The following is a 19,913-nucleotide window of genomic DNA, read 5'->3' on the forward strand; positions in this document are numbered from 1 at the left end:
CCCCTAGCCATAATAACAATAACAATAATAATTGACAGCATATCAGAAAGTCACCCAAAAAAGAGTGCCTTTGCGGACAGGTCACAGCTCATAGGTAGAGCACCTGCTTTGCATGCAAAAAGTTCCAGATTCAATCCATGCAGGGCTAGTAGTGTCACCTGCCTGAAACCTGGAACAGCTGCTCCAAGTCAGTGCAAGAATGCTGAGCTAGATGGACCAATGATGTGACTCTGCAGAAAGCAACTTCCTATCTTTCTTATGAGTAGTTTGTTTATATGATCAGCTAAACTGAGAAGACATGTTCACCACTGGGTAACCTTGTATCATCATGTCCTATGCATTTTTATTAATATTTAGGAACATTTTTAACACTTTAATTTGGCAAATTCTGCATCAGTTGACGACGACAACAACAAAAGAAAGTCTTTGTACCAAATCACATCTCTTATTTGCTTAAAGTCGCAACCAAAAGTTAAAAGTATCTGCTCGCCACATTTGGATCTGCTGTGAATTAAAACAAGTTACAAAACTGATCAAAAGCTAAAATTTGAGTTTCCCTTTCAGTCGGAGGTCCAGGCGACATGAGCCTTCCAGACCCTCCCTCTGATCAGCCCTCTCTGTGTAATCTAAACTGCCCAATGTACTGTACATTTCAAGTAAAGAAGAAACATGGTTGCAAGGATGACCTTTAGACTAAATGAAATAAATAAATAGGAAAAAACTGCTGCAACAGCCATTCCTTGGCTATATTAAACTCTTCACCAAAAAGATCCCCCCATGTCAAAAGTGCATATTGATGGAAGAAGTTGTCTTGATTTTACGATGAACATAATTTTTAGGCTTCATCATGACAGTATGCTGAAAAAAGTGCAAATGCCTTAAACTATGTTAGTACTCACCAAGTCCAGCCATGCTTGTTTGACATGGAGTATTTTTCCATGATGGCAGTAAGACGAAGCAGGGAAAATTTTTGCAGCAGATTTAACTGAGCAGCTGACTGACTGCTGATCTGCAGTGATCCTATGGCATGGCACAGTTGGTGAGAGATCTGAAAACTGTGCCAACGTAATCGCCTTTAGACAAACAAAGTAAAAAACAACAGAATAAGAAGTTTGATTATGGTGCTATGTTTGAGGCCTCTGCGAGATTTGCACTTGCAAGTATACAAGATTTCCTTCCGCCGTCCATCCATACTGGTTATTTCTAGAGACTACTCTCCACATTTACCGTATTTTTCGCCCCATAGGACGCACCGGCCCATAGGACGCACCAAGTTTTTTTGGGGGGGAAATAAAGAAAAAAAAAATTATTTCCCCCCCCCAGGCGCTTGTGGGGCCGGCAGCGGGGAGAAGCGCTCTTCTCCCCGCCGCCCGCCTGCAGATCAGGTCTGGGGACAGCGGGAAGACGCGCTGCGCCTCCCCGCTGTCCCCGGAGCTTGCGGGGCTGGCGGCCGGGAGAAGCACGCGTCTCCCCGCCGTCAGCCTCCAAACCACATCGGGAGACAGCGGGATGGTGGCGTTCCACCTCCCTGCTGTCCCCCGACCTTGTGGGACTGGCGCTGCGGCTCTCCTGAAGCCTGGAGAGCGAGAGGGGTCGGTGCGCACCAACCCCTCTCGCTCTCCAGGCTTCAGCGAAAGCCTGCATTCGCCCCATAGGACGCACACGCATTTCCCCTTCATTTTTGGAGGGGAAAAAGTGTGTCCTATAGGGCGAAAAATACGGTAACTAACATAAAAACAACCCATTTGAAAAAGTCTAGATGTCTGAGAAACATTACAGGTATAATTAACGTTCATAAAGTACAAAATTGCAATTTACTTTTGCTCCAGTACATCCCATTCACAAAGAAGGTGGTGCATCATCATGACCACATGGTATATGGAACTCTGGAACATGAAGCAGGATTTTCAAATCTATATCCAATTATTTTGAAGGGTACAAACCTGTTTGGCCTTGTAAGAGATGCTCCAACACCAGAATCTCTTCTGTCCCTAACACCAGTAGCTTCTGATTCATTGAGAGATGTCCCATCTCTGTCCATATCACTAGGGGTTGTCCGGCCATCCGATACAGAGTTCTGTTCAAAGTCTAATGCAATCTTGACTGGTGACCGGAATGATAAAGATCCACATTCACCAATGGATAGATCGTTGTTCTTCAGCTCTGGTAATATGTTTTTGGACCAGTCGTCTACGGATTCTTGAAGCCCATTGACCTGCTGCAAAATGTCATCCAGATGAGGAAAGAGATTTTCCCTTTCCAAATCTAGAAGGTCTCCAGTACTGGCATATAAGTGAGAACCTGGAACGTTGTCATAAATGCTAACTCGGCTCTCCTTTGGACAGATAGCAAGGGGACTGGACTCTTTGGGTGTCGAGCACTTCTGATTGCTTAGAGAAATGCTGCCTGTCCGCCAGTTCACGCGGTTGCTGCTATCTGTAGGGGAGAGGCTTTCTATGGAAAGTGCCTTGGGAAACGTTCCAGGTTTGTGGTCCTTCGGAATATGGACAACTAGGTTCTCCTGGGAATGAAATTCATTTCTACGATTCTGATCTATCACTTGCCTCAGTGCTGCTCCTGCAAGAACATCCAGGTCCTCCAGGTACATGCCGCCTCGTTTATTTGATTCATGGTATTTCCGTTCCTTTAAGGAGGGAGTGCTTATGCCACTACTGCTAATCTCTGACTGGCTACTCTCACTGCTGGATTTAGCAGAGAAGGGAAACGCTTGCTTGACTGCGTTTTGAGATGTTATGTTCTGGAGGTTTCCATTCCCAATTTGGACGCATTGCATATCCTTTAGGGCTTTTGGCTCATGCTGAAGAACAGGTCTGCCTATCACTAAGTTACTAGTCCTTGTGGAGCCTTTCAATTTTCCATGTGCCCCTTTGGCTTTGAGTGTCTCCATACGCTTCAGAAAGGTTTTAGCTCTGGTCCGTGTTGGTTTCTCATTGCCGAGGTGATGAGAGTCTTCTGGAGGATGGTAAGGGGTGGTGCCAACTGAGGTGGAGTTATGCAAAAGAGCGTTTTCTACACAATATTGTCCTGAACAGTCAAATGTCTCCCTGAGAAGGTTGCTGGCTCCAGAATGACTCCGATGGTCGCTTCCCCCACTACTCTCGCTGTGAATAGATGAGACGTCAGGCTCGCTCAGGTCAGTAAGCACACTTTCACTGCTGGTGGTGATTTTCATTTTAATGTCCCCCAAGGACCCATGCTTGTCTGACTGATGAAGTAAGGTGTCAATGTCGTCCACCCGAGACCATCTGCGGCTCGTCCTTTGGAAAGTCCATTTGTTACTGATGGCACAAAGGTCTTCTTCATCAGAGTCTTCACTCTGAAAAACAGCACATAGATAAATAGAATGTCTTTCCCCTCTTAGCGTTATAGACTTAAAAAAACCTGTGATGCAGTTAAAGTTAAGTAGGCTGGATGATACTGTTCTTTTTTTCAAAGATAATGGATTACAGCCCTCCTTTCTTCACTTTCTAAAATTCCAATACAGGCTCTGAAATGCACAAATAGAGCTGTTTCTCTGTGAAGTCAATATCCTTCAACATTAGCTCATTCAACAGATCCATTTGGAATGTACTATCTCCCTCCCTCCCTCCCTCTCTCTTGTCTGAGAGCTTCACAAGCAAAAATCTCATGGACATTTACCAAATAAAATCACTGGGGGAATAATATGAAACAGCTGGAACAATAAATTACGTATAATGCATTGCCAAACGAATTCTAATTGGATGACCCCATCCCATGTGGCCAAGTGACATGATGTTTCTGTTCTTACTCTAATGATAATATTAACTAATAATTAGAAAACTCAAATGTTATTTGAGAACTGAAAACATCCCACAATAGCCCCAAAGTCAAAGCATAAAGGCGGCCTAGCTTGACACTATTGGGGATGTAATTGTGGGCACCTCATCAAGTGCAACAACTGGTGGACCCAGATGCACATCCTTGTTAAGTTCAATAAACTTTATATGAGCACCACAATGGATTGGTTTGCATACCATATCAAACCATGCTTTAGTGCTAAGTGCACAAGGATGAATGAGCCTGAGTAAACAAGTCTGTGCATGCCTCACTCCTCCTATGCAGCCAAGAGAAGGACTCCACTATTGTTTAGTTTCACTTCCAACGAATCCTGTCTTATATTATGTATGAACCAGAGATTGTGCTTTAAAACAAACAAAGTCTGAGTTCCGTCAGGGGAAAAGGTGGAGTGGTGAAGAAGAAGAAGAAGAAGAAGAAGAAGAAGAAGAAGAAGAAGAAGAAGAAGAAGCAGCTGTGCTTTGAAGTTGGCTTGTTAGAAACTTATTTCCTACAGTCAGAAAGTTAATTTCTACATAATGCTAAACTAGGAGTGTTTGAATGAAAAATGAAAAATGAAAAATGAAATGCTAGCAAAGTCCTGCTCCTGGCTGCATGAAAAAAGAAGGGGGAGCAGAGGGTATAAACCCAAAGCTTCACTTGAATTCATTCTAGCGCATGTTCACAGCACCAAACCACAGTTTAGTGTTACGTGCAAACCAGTTCAGTGTAAATACAGGTGTGCATCCTGATTCACACTTGCAATAGTCACAGAAGGTTGTTACACCTGGTTGTGTAATCCTGAAGCCATTTATATATAATTAAATCTCATATTGGGAAATAACTATACATGGTTTGGTATAAATCCAGAATCCCTCAACCAACCAGCCCCAAAACATAAAATTTAGACTGCAATCCTAAACAGTGTGATTTAATTTCATGTAAACATGCATAAGACTGTGCTGCACAATGTCAAATGAACAATGGAAGATGAGAAACAGTTCACAGAGAATATGGACAGTGGTGGTGGTAATATAATATCTATACACCAAACCTACAGAAAACATGTTTTGGAAAGGGAAAACTTATGATACTGTTTAACATCAACTAAAGTGGGTGGGAAATGAGTTCCACATTCCATCAGAAACTATGTGGGATTGTTTGTTGAACAAAAACACATTGGCTTTAAACTCAAGAGAGCTATAAGCAAAGCTGTAGTAAACTAGCTACCTACGGGTATTGCACACTATCCATTATAGATGAATGCTATTCCCGTATGCCTAACATCTAGAACTGGGAACTATGGATCTAAATTGTGAGTTTGCACTTTGATATTTGATTCCCACTTTTCCAACAGCAATGTTGAGCGCAAGGTGGCTCACAATAATAATAAAATTAAAAAATAATAATAATATCACTATAATCATAGCAAAACCACAACAGCCTATAAATAAGGGGGGGGGGAATCAAACAATTAATACCATTTGCACATTAACATAAGAACATAACAAATAATCCCTCTGCTGGATCAGGCCAGTTCTCACTGACCTGTGGAAAGTCTGCTACCGGGACCGTACACTTCCGCTCCTGTGGTTTCCAGCAACTGGTATTCAGAGGCATACCGTCCCCAGCTGTGAAACCACAGCATAGTCATTGTGGCGAGTAGCAACTGATGGCCTTGCCATCCATTCATTTGTCTCAGCCACTGAAGCTAGTGGCCATCCTTACATCTTGCAGGAGCCAACCCTGTAGTTTAACTATGTCCTCCACACAGTACATAGCCTTCCCTTGTCCTTCCCATCATTCTTATATCCAGAGATAGCTGTGTCCCATTAACATACAAGGAAGCAGCTGCTGCTGCTGCAAAATTGTGCTTGGAATCAACTCTTTGTGGACAGAACAGTCGTACCTCGGCTCCTAAATGCCTTGGGAGTTGAACGTTGCGGCTCCCGAATGATCAAAAATTGGAAGTGAGTGTTCTGGTTTGCAAACATTATTTTGGAAGCCAAACGTCTGGTGCAGCTTCCGCTATTTTTTTTTGGCATGCCTGCGCAATCGGGAACCAATCAGAAGCTGTGCCTTGGTTTCTGAACCTTTTGGAAGTCAAACGGACTTCCGGAACAGATTCCATTCGACTTCCAAGGTACGTCTGTATATGGACTTTGTGGACTACACACTAATTGCCCACCGCAAAGCCCCATGCTTTGCACTACATGCTGTGCGTTTGTAGAACAGAATTGGCTGGGAAAATCCAATTTATTTATCTATAAAAATATGTTCATTATCTCTATTCTTAAGAAACAAAACCAAAGCCATTTATAGCAAACATACATAGCTACAGTAAAAACCATGTAAAAATTTTAATCAGAGATCAACAAACTATGGCAAATAGATTTTTCTTAAATGGCTCCATAAGCTTGGCAGCACAGAGGTTTTCAGCAGATGTTTAAGGATTGAAACAGAAGGTGGCCGCTGAATCGCTATTGGCAGAGCATCCCATAGAAACGGGTTGATGACCCTAAGCGCTCTGTTTCTTGCTGCTGTCAGATGAGCCTTGCCAACTCGGAGGATGACTAACCATGCTCCTGCAAACAATCTCAGTGACTGAGCTGGAATACAAGGGTTTAGGCATTCTCTAAGATACCTAGGACCTACGTTTTTCAGGGCTTTGTAAATTCATACAATTATTTATGGACGTTGGAAACTATCGTCATCCTGGAAAGAATTACCACTCTTAGAAGGAAAGCTTTAGCCCATAAACTGAAGTCACCAGATCTTTTTATTTTAAAGACATGGTCTTGGATCCTACAAAGATTAACAAAGTTTACAGTAAGTAAGTTTTCCATCCAATCTGCCCCCCTACCACCTCTCTGGGGGGTCAGGGGGCCTTCCCTGACAGTGTGGGCTGGGGATAGCTGCTGCGTGGGGTAAGGAAGGGACAGGAAGCTTCCCTTCCATGAACTTCCTTTACTTAACTAATCTATCTTATATACGGAAGCTTTTAATGTTTCATATTTTATTATGTTTTTATATCAGTTGGAAGTGGTCCAGAGTGGCTAGGGCAACCCAGTCAGATGGGCAGGGTACAAAATTATTATTATTATTATTATTATTATTAATAATAATAATAATAATATGGCTCCAAGGCTGATTTTCATTATTCTCCCCTCCCCACAACTTCTCACCCCCATGCCCAACCCCACATTGCTCAGGATGGTTCTACTGATTCTTCCTAGAGAGATTTTCAGGACTTGTTGTGGCTGGGAGAGGAGGGGATAGATTACGTTCCTTAGAAATAATTGGAAAGGTCAAAGTCAAATTAATGTTACATGAATTCTTTTGTCATGTGCGCCGTCCTTCCCAGGTTCTTATATAGGGCTGGATTTGACAAAATAGTTATGCTTGTGGGAGCTGCTGCAACGAGTCTTGAAGCACCATGGGGCTTTCCCCTCTCTCCTCCACCCACACCCCCAAATTGGCTCTGGGGGTCAGCAGAACCCCAGAACATCATGTGTTAGGAGGTCAACTGTTTTGTCTGGCAAGCGGAAACTCTTGCACTGGCAGAATGAGTAGAGGACCTGATCTAGGCCCTATTGCTGTGTGACGCAGGGATCAGGCCTGATCTGCCCGACTCCCACCTTTCACCACCATGAGCTGCTAGACTTGCAGATACAATGGTATCTCTGTCACTCAGTAGGTTCGGATCACTCTGTAATATCAGACTAAGCCCATTTAAAATAGCCACTCAAATTCCCAAGAAAATTACTATCCAAAAGTAAACACAGCATTTTCATAAATCTATTTCAGCCAACAATCTTTAACAGCCGTACATTTTCATCCAACATGCAGAAAATCTACCGCTTCGTCTATCACCATAATTTAGAAGTGTTTAAATTATAAACCCCCTACAATCTTATAAGGGTCCCTGCTAAAATTTGAATAGAGATAAGGTAGTAAAATTTTAAATTACTGTGTCATATTTATTTAAATTTGATGGGGACAGCAGGGATCAGATAAAATTTCTCTAGGGGCTGGGTTGGGTCTTTGGCCCAGCAGATTATTATCTACAAACATCATTCCACACAAAAATACAAGCATTCCATTAGATAATCTGCACCTTTACTTAGCACTATCACACGGCTCCCCAAGAATACTCTTGGGATACAGAAGTGATGCTGTTTTGAACATTATTCTAGGGATTCAGGGAACCTTTGAAAGTCAGATGATGCTCAATTATGTCTACACTTAATAAACTGAGAGATAAGCAAGGCTTTTTCCATTACATGCAATCCCTTTGTACCTCCTTCTTGTGATGCGAGAGAACAAACCGGGAGGGCTTTGACAAACCGGAGCCGTCTGTTTTGTCTGAACCACCAAACTATTATTGCCAGTATCAGAACAATCCAGAATATTATTGAAGTTGATTTAATACCCTGGCTTGTTGTGAAGCTGGTAACTGTAGTTTCCCAATTCAGAAAAAAAACAGGAAACTATGGTCAATTAAGAAATTTCCTTGCTTAATCATGACTTGCATGAAGGGGTAATCAATGGGGTTTCGAGCACTGGAGGTGGGGGAAGGTTCACTCATATCTCATCTTATTAAGCAGGGATGTGATCATCCAAATGCAGCCACTGTGTCTGACAATAGTGTGTGCTGGCAGAATTAAAGATAATCCCAAGTTAAACAAGCTAGCTGGCAATGTAATTTGACTCTGTTCTGAAAATTATATCTAACAATAAAGAGCACAAGCCAGTTTCTATGTGTAATCAGTTGGCCCTTTCAGCTGAGAAAACTGCCAAAAATGACACTAATTATCACCGAGCATGATGATATATTTGACTTTATTCACTAACAATACAGCTGAGATAGCAAACCATTGTCCGGTATGAAAGGAATTTGTTATCTCGCAGTGGCAATTTTACACCTGGGCTTCTCTCAGGCTTGCTCCTTCTCGTGCATGAATATTGCCATTTTGGCTGCATAAGAACTGGCACTTGCAGAACTGAGTTCACGGTTAGCAAATGATGCACTGCAGCCTTCCAGTGCAATCTCTCTGTGTGACAAAGGGCAAAGCTAAATGCTTTCCCACGCTCCCCAGCACAGCGCTGCAATGCTCACAGGGATTATCCTGCGAAGGAGTAGCTAACTTTGCCCCCCAGGACATCCCCATGCTTGGTTCTGAGGAACTTGCTATACGGATTGCTCAGCCTTCATTGGTCCTCATAATCAGGGTGTGCCAGCACAGAGTGAAACACTCTGAGTATCTGCACAGCAGACAGGAGTGCCTGCTCCTAGGCAGTTTAAGCCCCCACAGAGTATTTTTTGAGGGAGCTGAGCCCCTTCAATATTCAGAGGGTGTTCACTTCTGCCTCATGGCTCCTCATAGCATTGCACAATGTCAGGGTGTCACATAACTTATTCACAATATGTTGCAGAATCATGTACATGACATCATGACATCATGCAGTGTCATGCATGAGCCCCCTCAATCCTCTTAAGATGGCGCCTGTGACCGCAGATGTCTGAAGCACTGACAAAGTACACCAGATCCCTTGAATTTGAACCACACAACACATTGCCCACAGACAGTGTGCGTTCATGTGTGGTCTATCAATGATTGCCCCTACCCCCTTTATGTCTGAATCCAAGACAATACAGTGGTCAAGGAAAGTAGCCACAGTGCTGAGTGAAGCCAAGGGCCAGGCCCATCAGTGATATTGCCTTCAGAGTGGTTAGAGTTGCACACTGATGCCTTATATCCACAAGTCCTCTGTATACAGCTAAAAACTAGTGAGGTCTCGTGGTTAGAACGTTAGACTTCTACTATGGAGACTCGGTTTCCAATAGCCGCTCAGCCAGGAAGCTTGACTTCACTCAACTTCCGCATCCGCTTTCTGTTTTTAGGATAAGACACAGCTAGACGAGTAACAAAAATGTGTGCACAGTTCTCCATTATGAATGAGCTGAAGGCTTAGCTCAGGAAGGCCGACAGTGTTTGCCAAATTGTAAAGGCTCAGAAAGAACGTTCTATACTTAGCATCTTTAGAGCTGGTTAAAAATAGAAGAAAACTAGAACTGAAAACATTGTTTCCTCAGGTGGATGTGGGTGCCAGCAGAATGCATGAGTGTAGCTCTCTTAATGGATTTTCCCACATTTTTTCCTTCACAAGGGCTGTGACCCTACAGCTGGGGAAGGCAGTCATTCCAACTGCAGCTGTGTGTCTATCCAAATAACTTAAGGGCAATTCAATGGAATTTCAAAACATAAGAATATGCTTCAAATGAAGTTTAATGTCAGGCGCTAACAGTTTGTTATGTAGAACTATGTGTTAATTTCCCCACTGATTTCAATTGGATTACAGATTTGCCTCATCTTTTCTCCCAGAATGCCTTGCAGTGACCCATTTGTATCTTCCATCTTTGACTGGCCTTCAGTGCTAGGCCATTCAGCAACTTAATTGACTGCTGTTTTTCTGAGGCATTCAAGGAGATGTGGAATATAACTGTTCCAAGCTTTCTAACCATCAGTGCTTGCTTGGCTTTATGCCCCAGACATAATAAATGGCAAATAGAGTTGTTAAGAGAGGCAGTAACCATTATGTGAAGAGATATTTTCCATCCTTACAGATATGCAGTGGAAGAGAGAACTATAAAATAACTGTGAGTCACTGCCTAACCGTATTTTATTTTATTTTTTGTCTGCAGCTGATTTCTGAGGCCACAACCAAACAGCAGCTTCCGCTGGGGACTGTAGCACTAAGCAGGAAGTGGGGGGAAATGGTTCTTGAGGAAGAGGCACCAGGTAGCTAATACCACAGCTGACTTGCACTGTAACACCTGCATCTCATAATGTGGACTGCAGACGTTAGGAATGTTTATCCAGTGTATATGCCACTTGCAACCATCTCCATCCTGAAGAACCCCATGTTACCAATATTCTAGCATTCTTTCCAATTCTGCATATCTGCCTCCTTATCTACACTGTAAGATAAGGCTTTTCTAGTCTTTGCTTTTATTTTTTTACTTTTCTGGTCTTTGCTTTTATCATTTTCGTTCTCATTTTCAGTTGCCTTCACTCGTTCTCAGTGATGTCAACACTGACTGGCTATGCTTTAAATTATATGAACGCTTACATGGGAGCAAGCTCTACATCAAGACTTACTACATTGTGGCATCCCTTGATCTACGAGGTGATTGCTGATTGGCTACGATCATCAATGTGAATAATCTCAGAAGAAGAAAGAAGCAATTTCAGTTACACACACGCACAAATAAAAGAACATGTTGCTGTCCTAGATTTTTTTAAACTCTACAATTTGACACAGGGAGGCAGCAGAGCAAGGGGAGGAAGACTGAAGTGTAATGACTGAGCCTGTTGAGGCCAGATGCCTACGATGAAGAGAGATGTGAAACAAGCCATCAGGACACAGTGCTCTCCTTAGCCACAACTCAAGTGTCAGACAAGCATACCAGCAAATCAAAAGTTGCTCAAGTTCACCCGTCTTACCTCTCCCTGCCTGCTCACTCCTGCTGTTGTTTCCAGCTGGATAAATTTTAAAAAGCACTCCAGAGTGGAGGGTCTGAAATGGAAGCAGCACATTCTCCTCCGTATTTAGGAACCTGGGTGCAGGGCGCTTTGCTAACTTTTTCCAACAGGAAGAGGAGGCGGAGGAGACAACTGTAGGCAAGTGAAGGCATGAGCAGGCAGATGGGGCCAGGGCAGATGCCAACATTCAATCTGCCGGTATGCTCATCTGAGGGTTGGGGTTGTAGCACTATGAAGACACATTTTATCTTTAATCTGAAGTGGGTTTAAGACTGCAGTCCTAAACTACCAGTCCTGAAAGTGAGTGAGGAGGTAAGGAAGGTGTTTCATTTCAAATTAGGCCAGACACAATGATGTCCATCTTAGGTCCGGCCAAGAAGAAATGGGATGCACTTGTCTCCTGACCCATTCTAAGCACTGCCACTGTCAGTAACACCACTGAGAATAATTAATCAAGCCTCCTGAGAGAGAATCAGATGTGTGCAATGTTTCTTAAGGCAATGTACTGTTGTTGTTTAGTCGTGTCTGACTCTTTGTGACCCCATGGACCAGAGCATGCCAGGCACTCCTGTCTTCCACTGCCTCCTGCAGCTCAGTCAAACTCATGTTCGTAGCTTTGAGAACACTGTCCAACCAAGTCGTCCCCTTCTCCTTGTGACCTCCATCTTTCCCAACATCAGGGTCTTTTCCAGGGAGTCTTCTCTTCTCATGAGGTGGCCAAAGTACTGGAGCCTCAGCTTCACGATCTGTCCTTCCAGTGAGCACTCAGGGCTGATTTCCTTCAGAATGGATAGATTTGATCTTCTTGCAGTCCTGGGACTCTCAAGAGGCAATGTACTACACTATGCTAACTACTGATTAGAAAGTGCCCCTGGGAGGGGAGTGCCTTGTAAATAAAAGGTTGTTGGCTCTGTTACAAAATTCCCCACATCACAAGACATTTTCTGCATTCCTTGCTGAAACCCCTTAAGCCTTAAATAATGCCTGTATTACACAAGGAGGTTGTAAACATGATGAGCTTTATTTTAATAAGTCAGCACACACACACACACAAAAATTGGAAAAATGTTATCGGCTTTTTATCTGGCAGCGGATCATGTCTTATAGTCACATGGCAGCAGACAACACTGTGAGGCAAGTACCTTCTTAACTAAACAACATGTATTTTGCCCTTGCATTTTGAGAAGCCTGTTGAGAATTGTTCTTTTGTCAAAGTCTCTCTCCCAGTTTCTGCTATGCAAGTGCGTTCAAGACTCTTGAATAATTCTGAGCAGAAGACAACAGCGGGCAGAAGGAAGTGGATTGAAAGACAGCAAAAAGAGAGACAGCATTTCAAAGTGCTGATGAATATTTATTAATAGCACAATGTATTTCAGCCAAGAGGCCTTATTCAGAGACTCTCTCTAACAGACAGACAACAAACGTATGTGTAACACTCAGTCGTGCATGGCATGGTGGAGCACTGCTGCTCCCCTGACCTCAAGTGGGTCACAGGGAGATAGGCAGGGCGCAAGCGCCCCTGTAGGAGCACTGGATTGGCTGTGCTTGTGAGTTTTCAGTGTGTGAACCTCAGCACGGCTGCATCCTTCCCCCTCTACTGGCGACGCAATTAAGTGGAGGTCAGGTGAGCAGTGCAGTGCTGTCCCCTACAGAACAATGGTGTTGATATCAATATATATATTAATGTCCTTAAAAACACCACAAGGCTTGTGACTTTTCTATAAAACTAAGCATGCTGAATTCCAAGTTACACAAATGTGTACACCATGTGTAATGGTGCTATTTAATATCTACATGAAGCCATTAGGAGTGGTCATTAGGAGTTTCAGGGCGAGGTTGACCATCGGCATGTTGATAACACTCAACTCTGTTTCTCCATAACATCTGAATCGGGAGGGGCTGTGGAGTCCCTGGGCCATTGCTTGGGCGCAGCGGTAAAATGATGAGAAAAATCAAGCTGTACGCTTTTCAGCGCCTGCTAAAAACATTATTGTTTAGGCAAGCCTACCCAGATGCTTAGAAAGCTGAGGTAATTTTAAAGTATGGTTGTTGTTTTTTCCTTGATTCTCTTTTTCCTTGATATCTTCTTCAATAACTCGAGTGCAATGACATTGGTAATGATCCCCAGCTTTAAAAGACATTGGCAGCAGCTCAATTCTCCATCAGAAATACAATTATGTGCTTTTTCTTGACACTCCCTGAGCGTGCCTGTTAAGCTGGGCGTTTGGTGATGATCCCTGGCTGTCAAAAATGTTTGTAACCAATATGTTCTTTACAAGAAGACCACACATTTGCATTTTAGTGTGAGATATGCCTGCACCACTGCATTAGAATGGTTTAAGAAGATGTTGTCCAGATACCTGTAAGGTATATTTGAGTAATATAGTTTCAAATAGCTGCAGATACACATGTACTGAAGTTTACAGTAAAGCGTTTTACGAGTAAGCTTTTTTAATTGCACACATTTTTGTAACTTTATTTTGGCATGTTTATTGTTTTTAAAAAGCTCTTGGGGTGCTTTTCAGGCTATTGGTATATTTAACATTGACATTATGCTTTTAGGCCTTTATTACTACAACTGTTACTACTACTGCATAAGTATTGTACTCCTGTTTGTTGAAAGAGCCTGGATGAACCCTTTTGACCGAAATGCATTAGGCTGTAAGTAAGTTCTTTCAGCGTCTTAAAATGTGGCCTCTCCTTTTGGCAGTTTCTTTGATGGTTGCTTCCTGGTGTGTTTTAGAAAGATAGCTGTCACATAGTTATGGGGGTTATAATAATGATGTAGGGCCTTCATCTGAAGTCAAAGATTTCCTTTTGACCCAGTGCTGTTGCGTTATGTGTGCAGAATCTGTGCGTCCGTCTGGTAAATTTTAATTTGCCATGTGATGCAAGGCAATGGCTGGTTATGATCTTCTCTCATGGTTTGGCATCAAACAACTTCAGCACTTACATTTCCTTACAAGAGGACACTTTAAACAATGCCAAATATACAACAAGCCAGTTTCTAACGACTAGTTCACGAGGTATTAGCGCTTAAGATTTTAAGCCTGAGATCAATCCTAGCTGTAATCTTAGGAGGTTTCAAAAGCCCTGGACTACAGAGACATTTCCAAATCCATAGTTACTTGCCTTCTTCCTTTGGAAGTTCACATCGAGTTTCATTGAGGCGCACTTGTTCAGTGTGTTCAGACGTCTAGAAGCAAAGCAAAATCCAAAGATTAGCATCTCATGAATCAACTGGCCCTTTATGACCTTGCACATTTCTCCCATTCTCTCTCTTTATGGAAAGAACTTCAAACAACTTCCTGTAAAGATAGACTGGTAGTGAAATATGCAGTGCTAATTCCTATCCACAAGACTGGGGTGCAGAAATATGTACATACAGTGGTACCTTGGTTGTCGAATGGCTTGGCTCCCGAACAAATTGGCTCCTGGAAATAAGTGTTCCAGTTTGGCTCCTGGAAGTAAGTGTTCCGGTTTGTGAACTTTTTTGGAAGCCAAACGTCTAACGCGGCTTCCGTAGCTTCCGATTGAGTGCAGGAAGTTCCTGCAGCCAATTGGAAGCCGCACCTTGGTTTTTGAACAGTTCCGGGAGTTGAATGGATTAAGTTCAACACCCAAGGTACCACCGCACCTGCAATTTAGATAATGTAGCAACTAGTTTGGTGGCTTGAGAACGGGATACCTATCATGACAACCACAAATGGAATTTTGAGGCAATTCCCATGTTCTTTGTCACTCTACCCAGCTCAGGACCACAATACCTCAAGGACCGCCTCTTCCCATATGAACCTACCCCGACCCCGAGATCATCTTCTGAGGCCCTTCTTTGTGTGCTTTCTCCTTGAGAGGTCCAGATGGTGACAACACAAGAACGGGCCTTCTCTGCAGTGGCTCCCCATCTGTGGAATGCTCTCCCCAGGGAAGTTCTCCTGGCGCCTTCATTATACACCTTTAGGCGCCAGACAAAAATGTTTCTTTTTAACCAGGCCTTTGGTTGATTTGATTGACACCTTGTGCCCTTTTAAAATGTGGGGTTTCTTTGGGGGGGATGTTATTGCGTTGATGTTGTTTTATTTTTATTGTGTATTTTGTGGTTTTATATTTTGAATTTATTCTGTGAACCACCCTGAGACCTTTAAGTACGGGGCGATATATAAATTCAATAAATAAAAATAATAAATACCCCTGCCCACCTGCCTGAATCTTATCGATTGTCATAACATGAAGGGCATTTACACAATCCCAGTATTAGAAAGAAAATGAAATAAACACTGGGCTGCAACAGGAAATGGAAATTAGCAGCAATGCTCTATCTATCTTAATAATGAAATAGTTGTACCTCTAATTTCTCACTACAATACAAAGCAATAAACATGATCAAAAGTGCACAGATTGCAGTTGGACTTATTTTTAAGTACAAGACTTTGTAAAACACCCATAATTTCTATAGCACCTCTTAAACTAAACTCAGTATGTGAAACAGGCAATATTGGAGAAGAATGGAAAGTGGAATGTATACCCCATAGTTGTTTTTGGAGTATACATATTCTTGTTGCATTTCTAGTCAAAATATTTTGTAGATTTTATAAACACTACAAACCTTGGGGTTTGGGAAAATATTTGTTTATTAGAGGTTGATAATAGGATAAGCTGCACCCCACAGGCAATTAGGTCTCTCTCAAACCACTTTTAACATGCATACACAAAAAGCATTATCATTTAACTCTGACCTCAGCTCTACGTAGCTTCAGCAGAAGAGCTCCTTGCTCTTGCAAGAGTTCTATAGTGTAACCATGGTCTGCAGAGCTTTCAATCAAATAACCTGTTTTCTATAGACCCCATCAATGGTGTCACTATTATAAGTGAACTAATCTCATAAAGTTCTCATCTACTTGAAAACAGCAACAGTTTCCTGTCCACATTTTGCTCCAATATTTTCGTTAAAAGATAACTCCTTTCCTTAAGACTCAAGGTTACATTTTTTGTGAAGTCTGTGACCGATTTCCCGCTTACTAATTTAGCTATCCACATTTTAAAGCAGAAAGATGATGACATATCTTCTGGGGTCCTTCCAGCATTTGAAACAGATTGTTCCAATGAAATGAAAGGATTAATGGTTGTCTTTATGTCTCCAGAGTCTCCAATTAAATACAGCCTGCCTGGATTTCTCGCACCCTCTTGACGTGCCAATGGCAGAAGACAGAATTCTCCATCTGTGTACATCTGTCACTGGAATAAGAGTCAAAACCTTGGCAAGAGTAATTCCAAACCCAGAAACAATAGTTAATGATATTTTGATCAATGACAAAAGCTTGCTTTTGTCTGTTATGTTTTGGACTCTGTTGGAAGCTGTTTCCCACAAGTACAAAAATATTCATCAATAGCAACATTCATTATATGCATAAAATATATAATTGTGAAAAATGCAACACGAGCAGGGGCCCTGATTCATAGAATCATAGAACTGTAGAGTTGGAAGGGAAGGATCTAGTTGTGCAATGCAGGAATCTCAGCTAAAGCATCCATGACAGGTGGCCACCCAACCTTTGATTGAGATTGTTGCTTGCCTGCATTTTGCCAGTAGAAGCTACAGCCATGCCAATGTGTACCCGTTCATAAATAATGCTCGAACTGTTGTGTTTTTTAAAAAAGAAACTTGGGAGCATGTATTACCCATAAGACCTAGAACATGTTCGATATGGAGTTCAATGATACTGCAGAAAAGCCTTGAGACCGAAGAGGAAAGTGTCGAGACTCTTTTTCCACTCTCAAAAGCCACATGGCCCATACTAAATATAACAATGTTGTAGAGTAAAATCTCCCAAAACTGGGCTGCCTTCTGGGTGGCCTTTTGCCCTTCTTCCTTGTTATTTTCTGACACCTTAAAATTGATCAGAATCCTAACTTCCTATGACTCCAGTCTGCAGCTGTTACTGAGCAGCTGCAAAGGAATTTGGCCAAGGGCATGTCAGGGTCACAGGCAGTAAATGGAGGGCTGTGCCCAGGGTACACTTGCAGCAGTACAGGAGGTCTCCTGCATCAGGGCAACTCTGCAATGATTAAGTTTCCTTTACATCAAGACACAATGGCTTTGGGGAAATGAACTTGGCCACGTCAATGGTAATGGTTTACCTAATAGTATGAGTAGGAAGGGTATGATTCTCAGCAAAGAACCTCTAGTCAGGAGGGGTAATTAACTCTACTTCTGGCTACCCCTTTACTGCAGCAATTGCCCTCCCACCCCGGCTGATTTCTCCCACAACGCAGCAAAGGTGGCCTGGCATCTTGGATGGAGGAAAAGTGGGGTGCTGAAAAAAGTGGGTGGTGGTGTGGAAGAAGAATTAAGCATCCTACTCCTGCCCACCACTTCTTGACACCAAACCTCACCTCCTCCTTTGCAGGGGATCAGAGTACAGTCATACCTCGTGTTACGTTTGCTTCACATTGCGGCTTTTCAGGTTATGAATGCGGCGAACCTCGAAGTATTTACTTCCGGGTTCGCTGCACGCACACGCGCAGAAGCGATCTGTGCACTTCGCGCATGCGTAGAAGCACTCTTATCGTACTTCACACACGCACAGCAGAGGCACTCTACTTCTGGACTTTTTGGGGTGTGAACAGCACCCCGAAACGGATCACGTCCGTAAGTAGAGGTACCACTGTACTCTAGCACACAAACCAGGCTCTCTCCCAACCTGGCTTTAGCCTTATCATCTCCTTCACAGAAATGTTGTTGGGAGGGAGGGATAATACACGAAACAAGGTTGTCTGCATGCTTTGCAGTGCTATAAACATCATAATAAATTACAACAAGTATTAAAAATGCACTTTACCTACAAAGCGGTTCTACAAGGTCCTTGTCAAGAAAATCATGGTCTCTCTTTACAGCAGCAATGTCAATAGGAAACTGGGAATCTACAAGAGAAGAAGCAGCTGTTACTGGAGTGGGAAACACATTTTCTTCCAAGAGGAGCTGAATGTGATTCCAGACTAAATTGCAAACAGAAGGGGGAAAGCAAAATGTCCTCCACATTTAATTTCTGATAATATCACTTCCTTTTCCAAGTTCAAATTGAGTCGTTGAAATGTGTCAACTAAGGTAACATCAGCATGTCATCATCCAACTACAGTAAGAAATCAGATGGTATATATTTCAGTCTCCTAATAACAAAGCAATACTGATCAGTACTACAGTTGTTGTTGACCATTCCAGCCTTCCCCAACTTGGTGCACTCCATATATCGTTGGACTACAACTCCCATCAGCCCTGACCTTTAGCCATGCTGGCTGGGGATGATAGGAACTGTAGTCCAAAACCCACTCCCTTCATTAAGCGGCTAACAACACAAATAATATGAATGCTGTTAACCTATTTTTATTTTTAAACAGAAATATAACAAGTGTTTCCCTTTTTCACAGACTTGTAAACAAACCACTTAGTAGCATTATGAGTGAAGAATTGCAGTTTGTGACTCAGGGCCAAACCTGATGAACTACATGAATGGCTTTTTAAAAAGTAAAAAAATAAGTGAATAAGAGTGTGTGGCTATAGTGACCCTGGTGAGAGGTTTTCATCTTTTCCCCTTAAATGCAACCACAATTCAAATCAACCCCTTTCTTTTTGCATTGTAAGAAAAACTTGCATTTGGGCAACTGGGGGATTTTCTTCCAATACAGCTGTGGGTTCTCTGATTCAGGCAAAGTCTGCAGGGTAGAGGGTAAAGGGTTTTAAAGCCCTCCTAACAACCACACTAAGGTTCCAGTCCAGATTGTGTGTCCCCCCCTTCAACTCCCTGCACCTCGGATTACTTTTAAAAAACAAACAAAAAACATTTGTGCATTTCCGATTGTGTGGTTGGCACATCATTTGTTTTAAGGTCCAGATGTAACCCTTCATAGCCCAACATGGAAACCAACAAGACAAAAGGTGTGACATTGTTAACAACAAATGTCACAACACTCCACCTCCACTCATCTGTCTTCAATTTTAAAAGTGTAATGTTACATTTTTTGGAAAAGTCATTTGAAGAGAGTGCCCCCTGCTGTACCACACAGCTCTTAAAACTATAACCAACTATCAGCCGAGACAAACGCTCTCTTCACACAGCAATGAAACACAGCATCATGAACTCCCAGCCTTACTGTATATTAAAAAGTGTATCCCACCTGTCAGTCCCTGCCGGGATCCCCCAAGGTGGTTCACAAAAATTAATAATACACAGTCTGTGAAACAATACCAGAAACCAGGTATTGCAATGGCAGAATGTGTGTGGGGGGGTGCAACTAAAGCAAACCAGCAAAGGTTTTGGGAAGCAGTCAATATGCTAATGGACAAGGGGCCAACCACCTTGTTGTCACAGCAGAAAACACGTGGTCCTGTATCCCAACCAAACAGACTTCGTATTTGCAATGGGATTCACAGAGGGCCTCCTGATGAATTACTGTATTTTTCCGTCTATAAGATGCCCCCATGTATAAGACACCCCCTATTTTGGGGGACTCAAAACTGTTGCAATTCCACCCTCAGCACTATCAGCATATAAG

General features: G+C 42.6%; 1 protein-coding gene across 4 annotated transcripts in view; it reads right to left on the bottom strand.

Moving 5' to 3' along the window:
- Window positions 1–19,913, bottom strand: part of STARD13 (StAR related lipid transfer domain containing 13) — a 127,604-nt gene that overhangs the window by 22,081 nt on the left and 85,610 nt on the right. For 3 of the 4 annotated variants that reach the window (XM_081860148.1, XM_081860147.1, XM_081860150.1), the window contains exons 3-6: window positions 18,203–18,284; window positions 14,496–14,559; window positions 1,944–3,337; window positions 900–1,073 (exon numbers count right to left, since the gene is read on the bottom strand). In XM_081860148.1, the coding sequence (XP_081716274.1) occupies window positions 900–1,073; window positions 1,944–3,337; window positions 14,496–14,559; window positions 18,203–18,284 (1,714 nt within the window). Of the gene's footprint in view, window positions 1–899; window positions 1,074–1,943; window positions 3,338–11,324; window positions 11,482–14,495; window positions 14,560–18,202; window positions 18,285–19,913 lie in introns of those variants that run through there. The other variant, XM_081860149.1, reaches the window with a different exon arrangement.

The sequence above is a fragment of the Podarcis erhardii genome (assembly GCF_964252035.2).
Source record: "Podarcis erhardii genome assembly, chromosome: 4".
Lineage (NCBI taxonomy): Eukaryota > Metazoa > Chordata > Lepidosauria > Squamata > Lacertidae > Podarcis > Podarcis erhardii.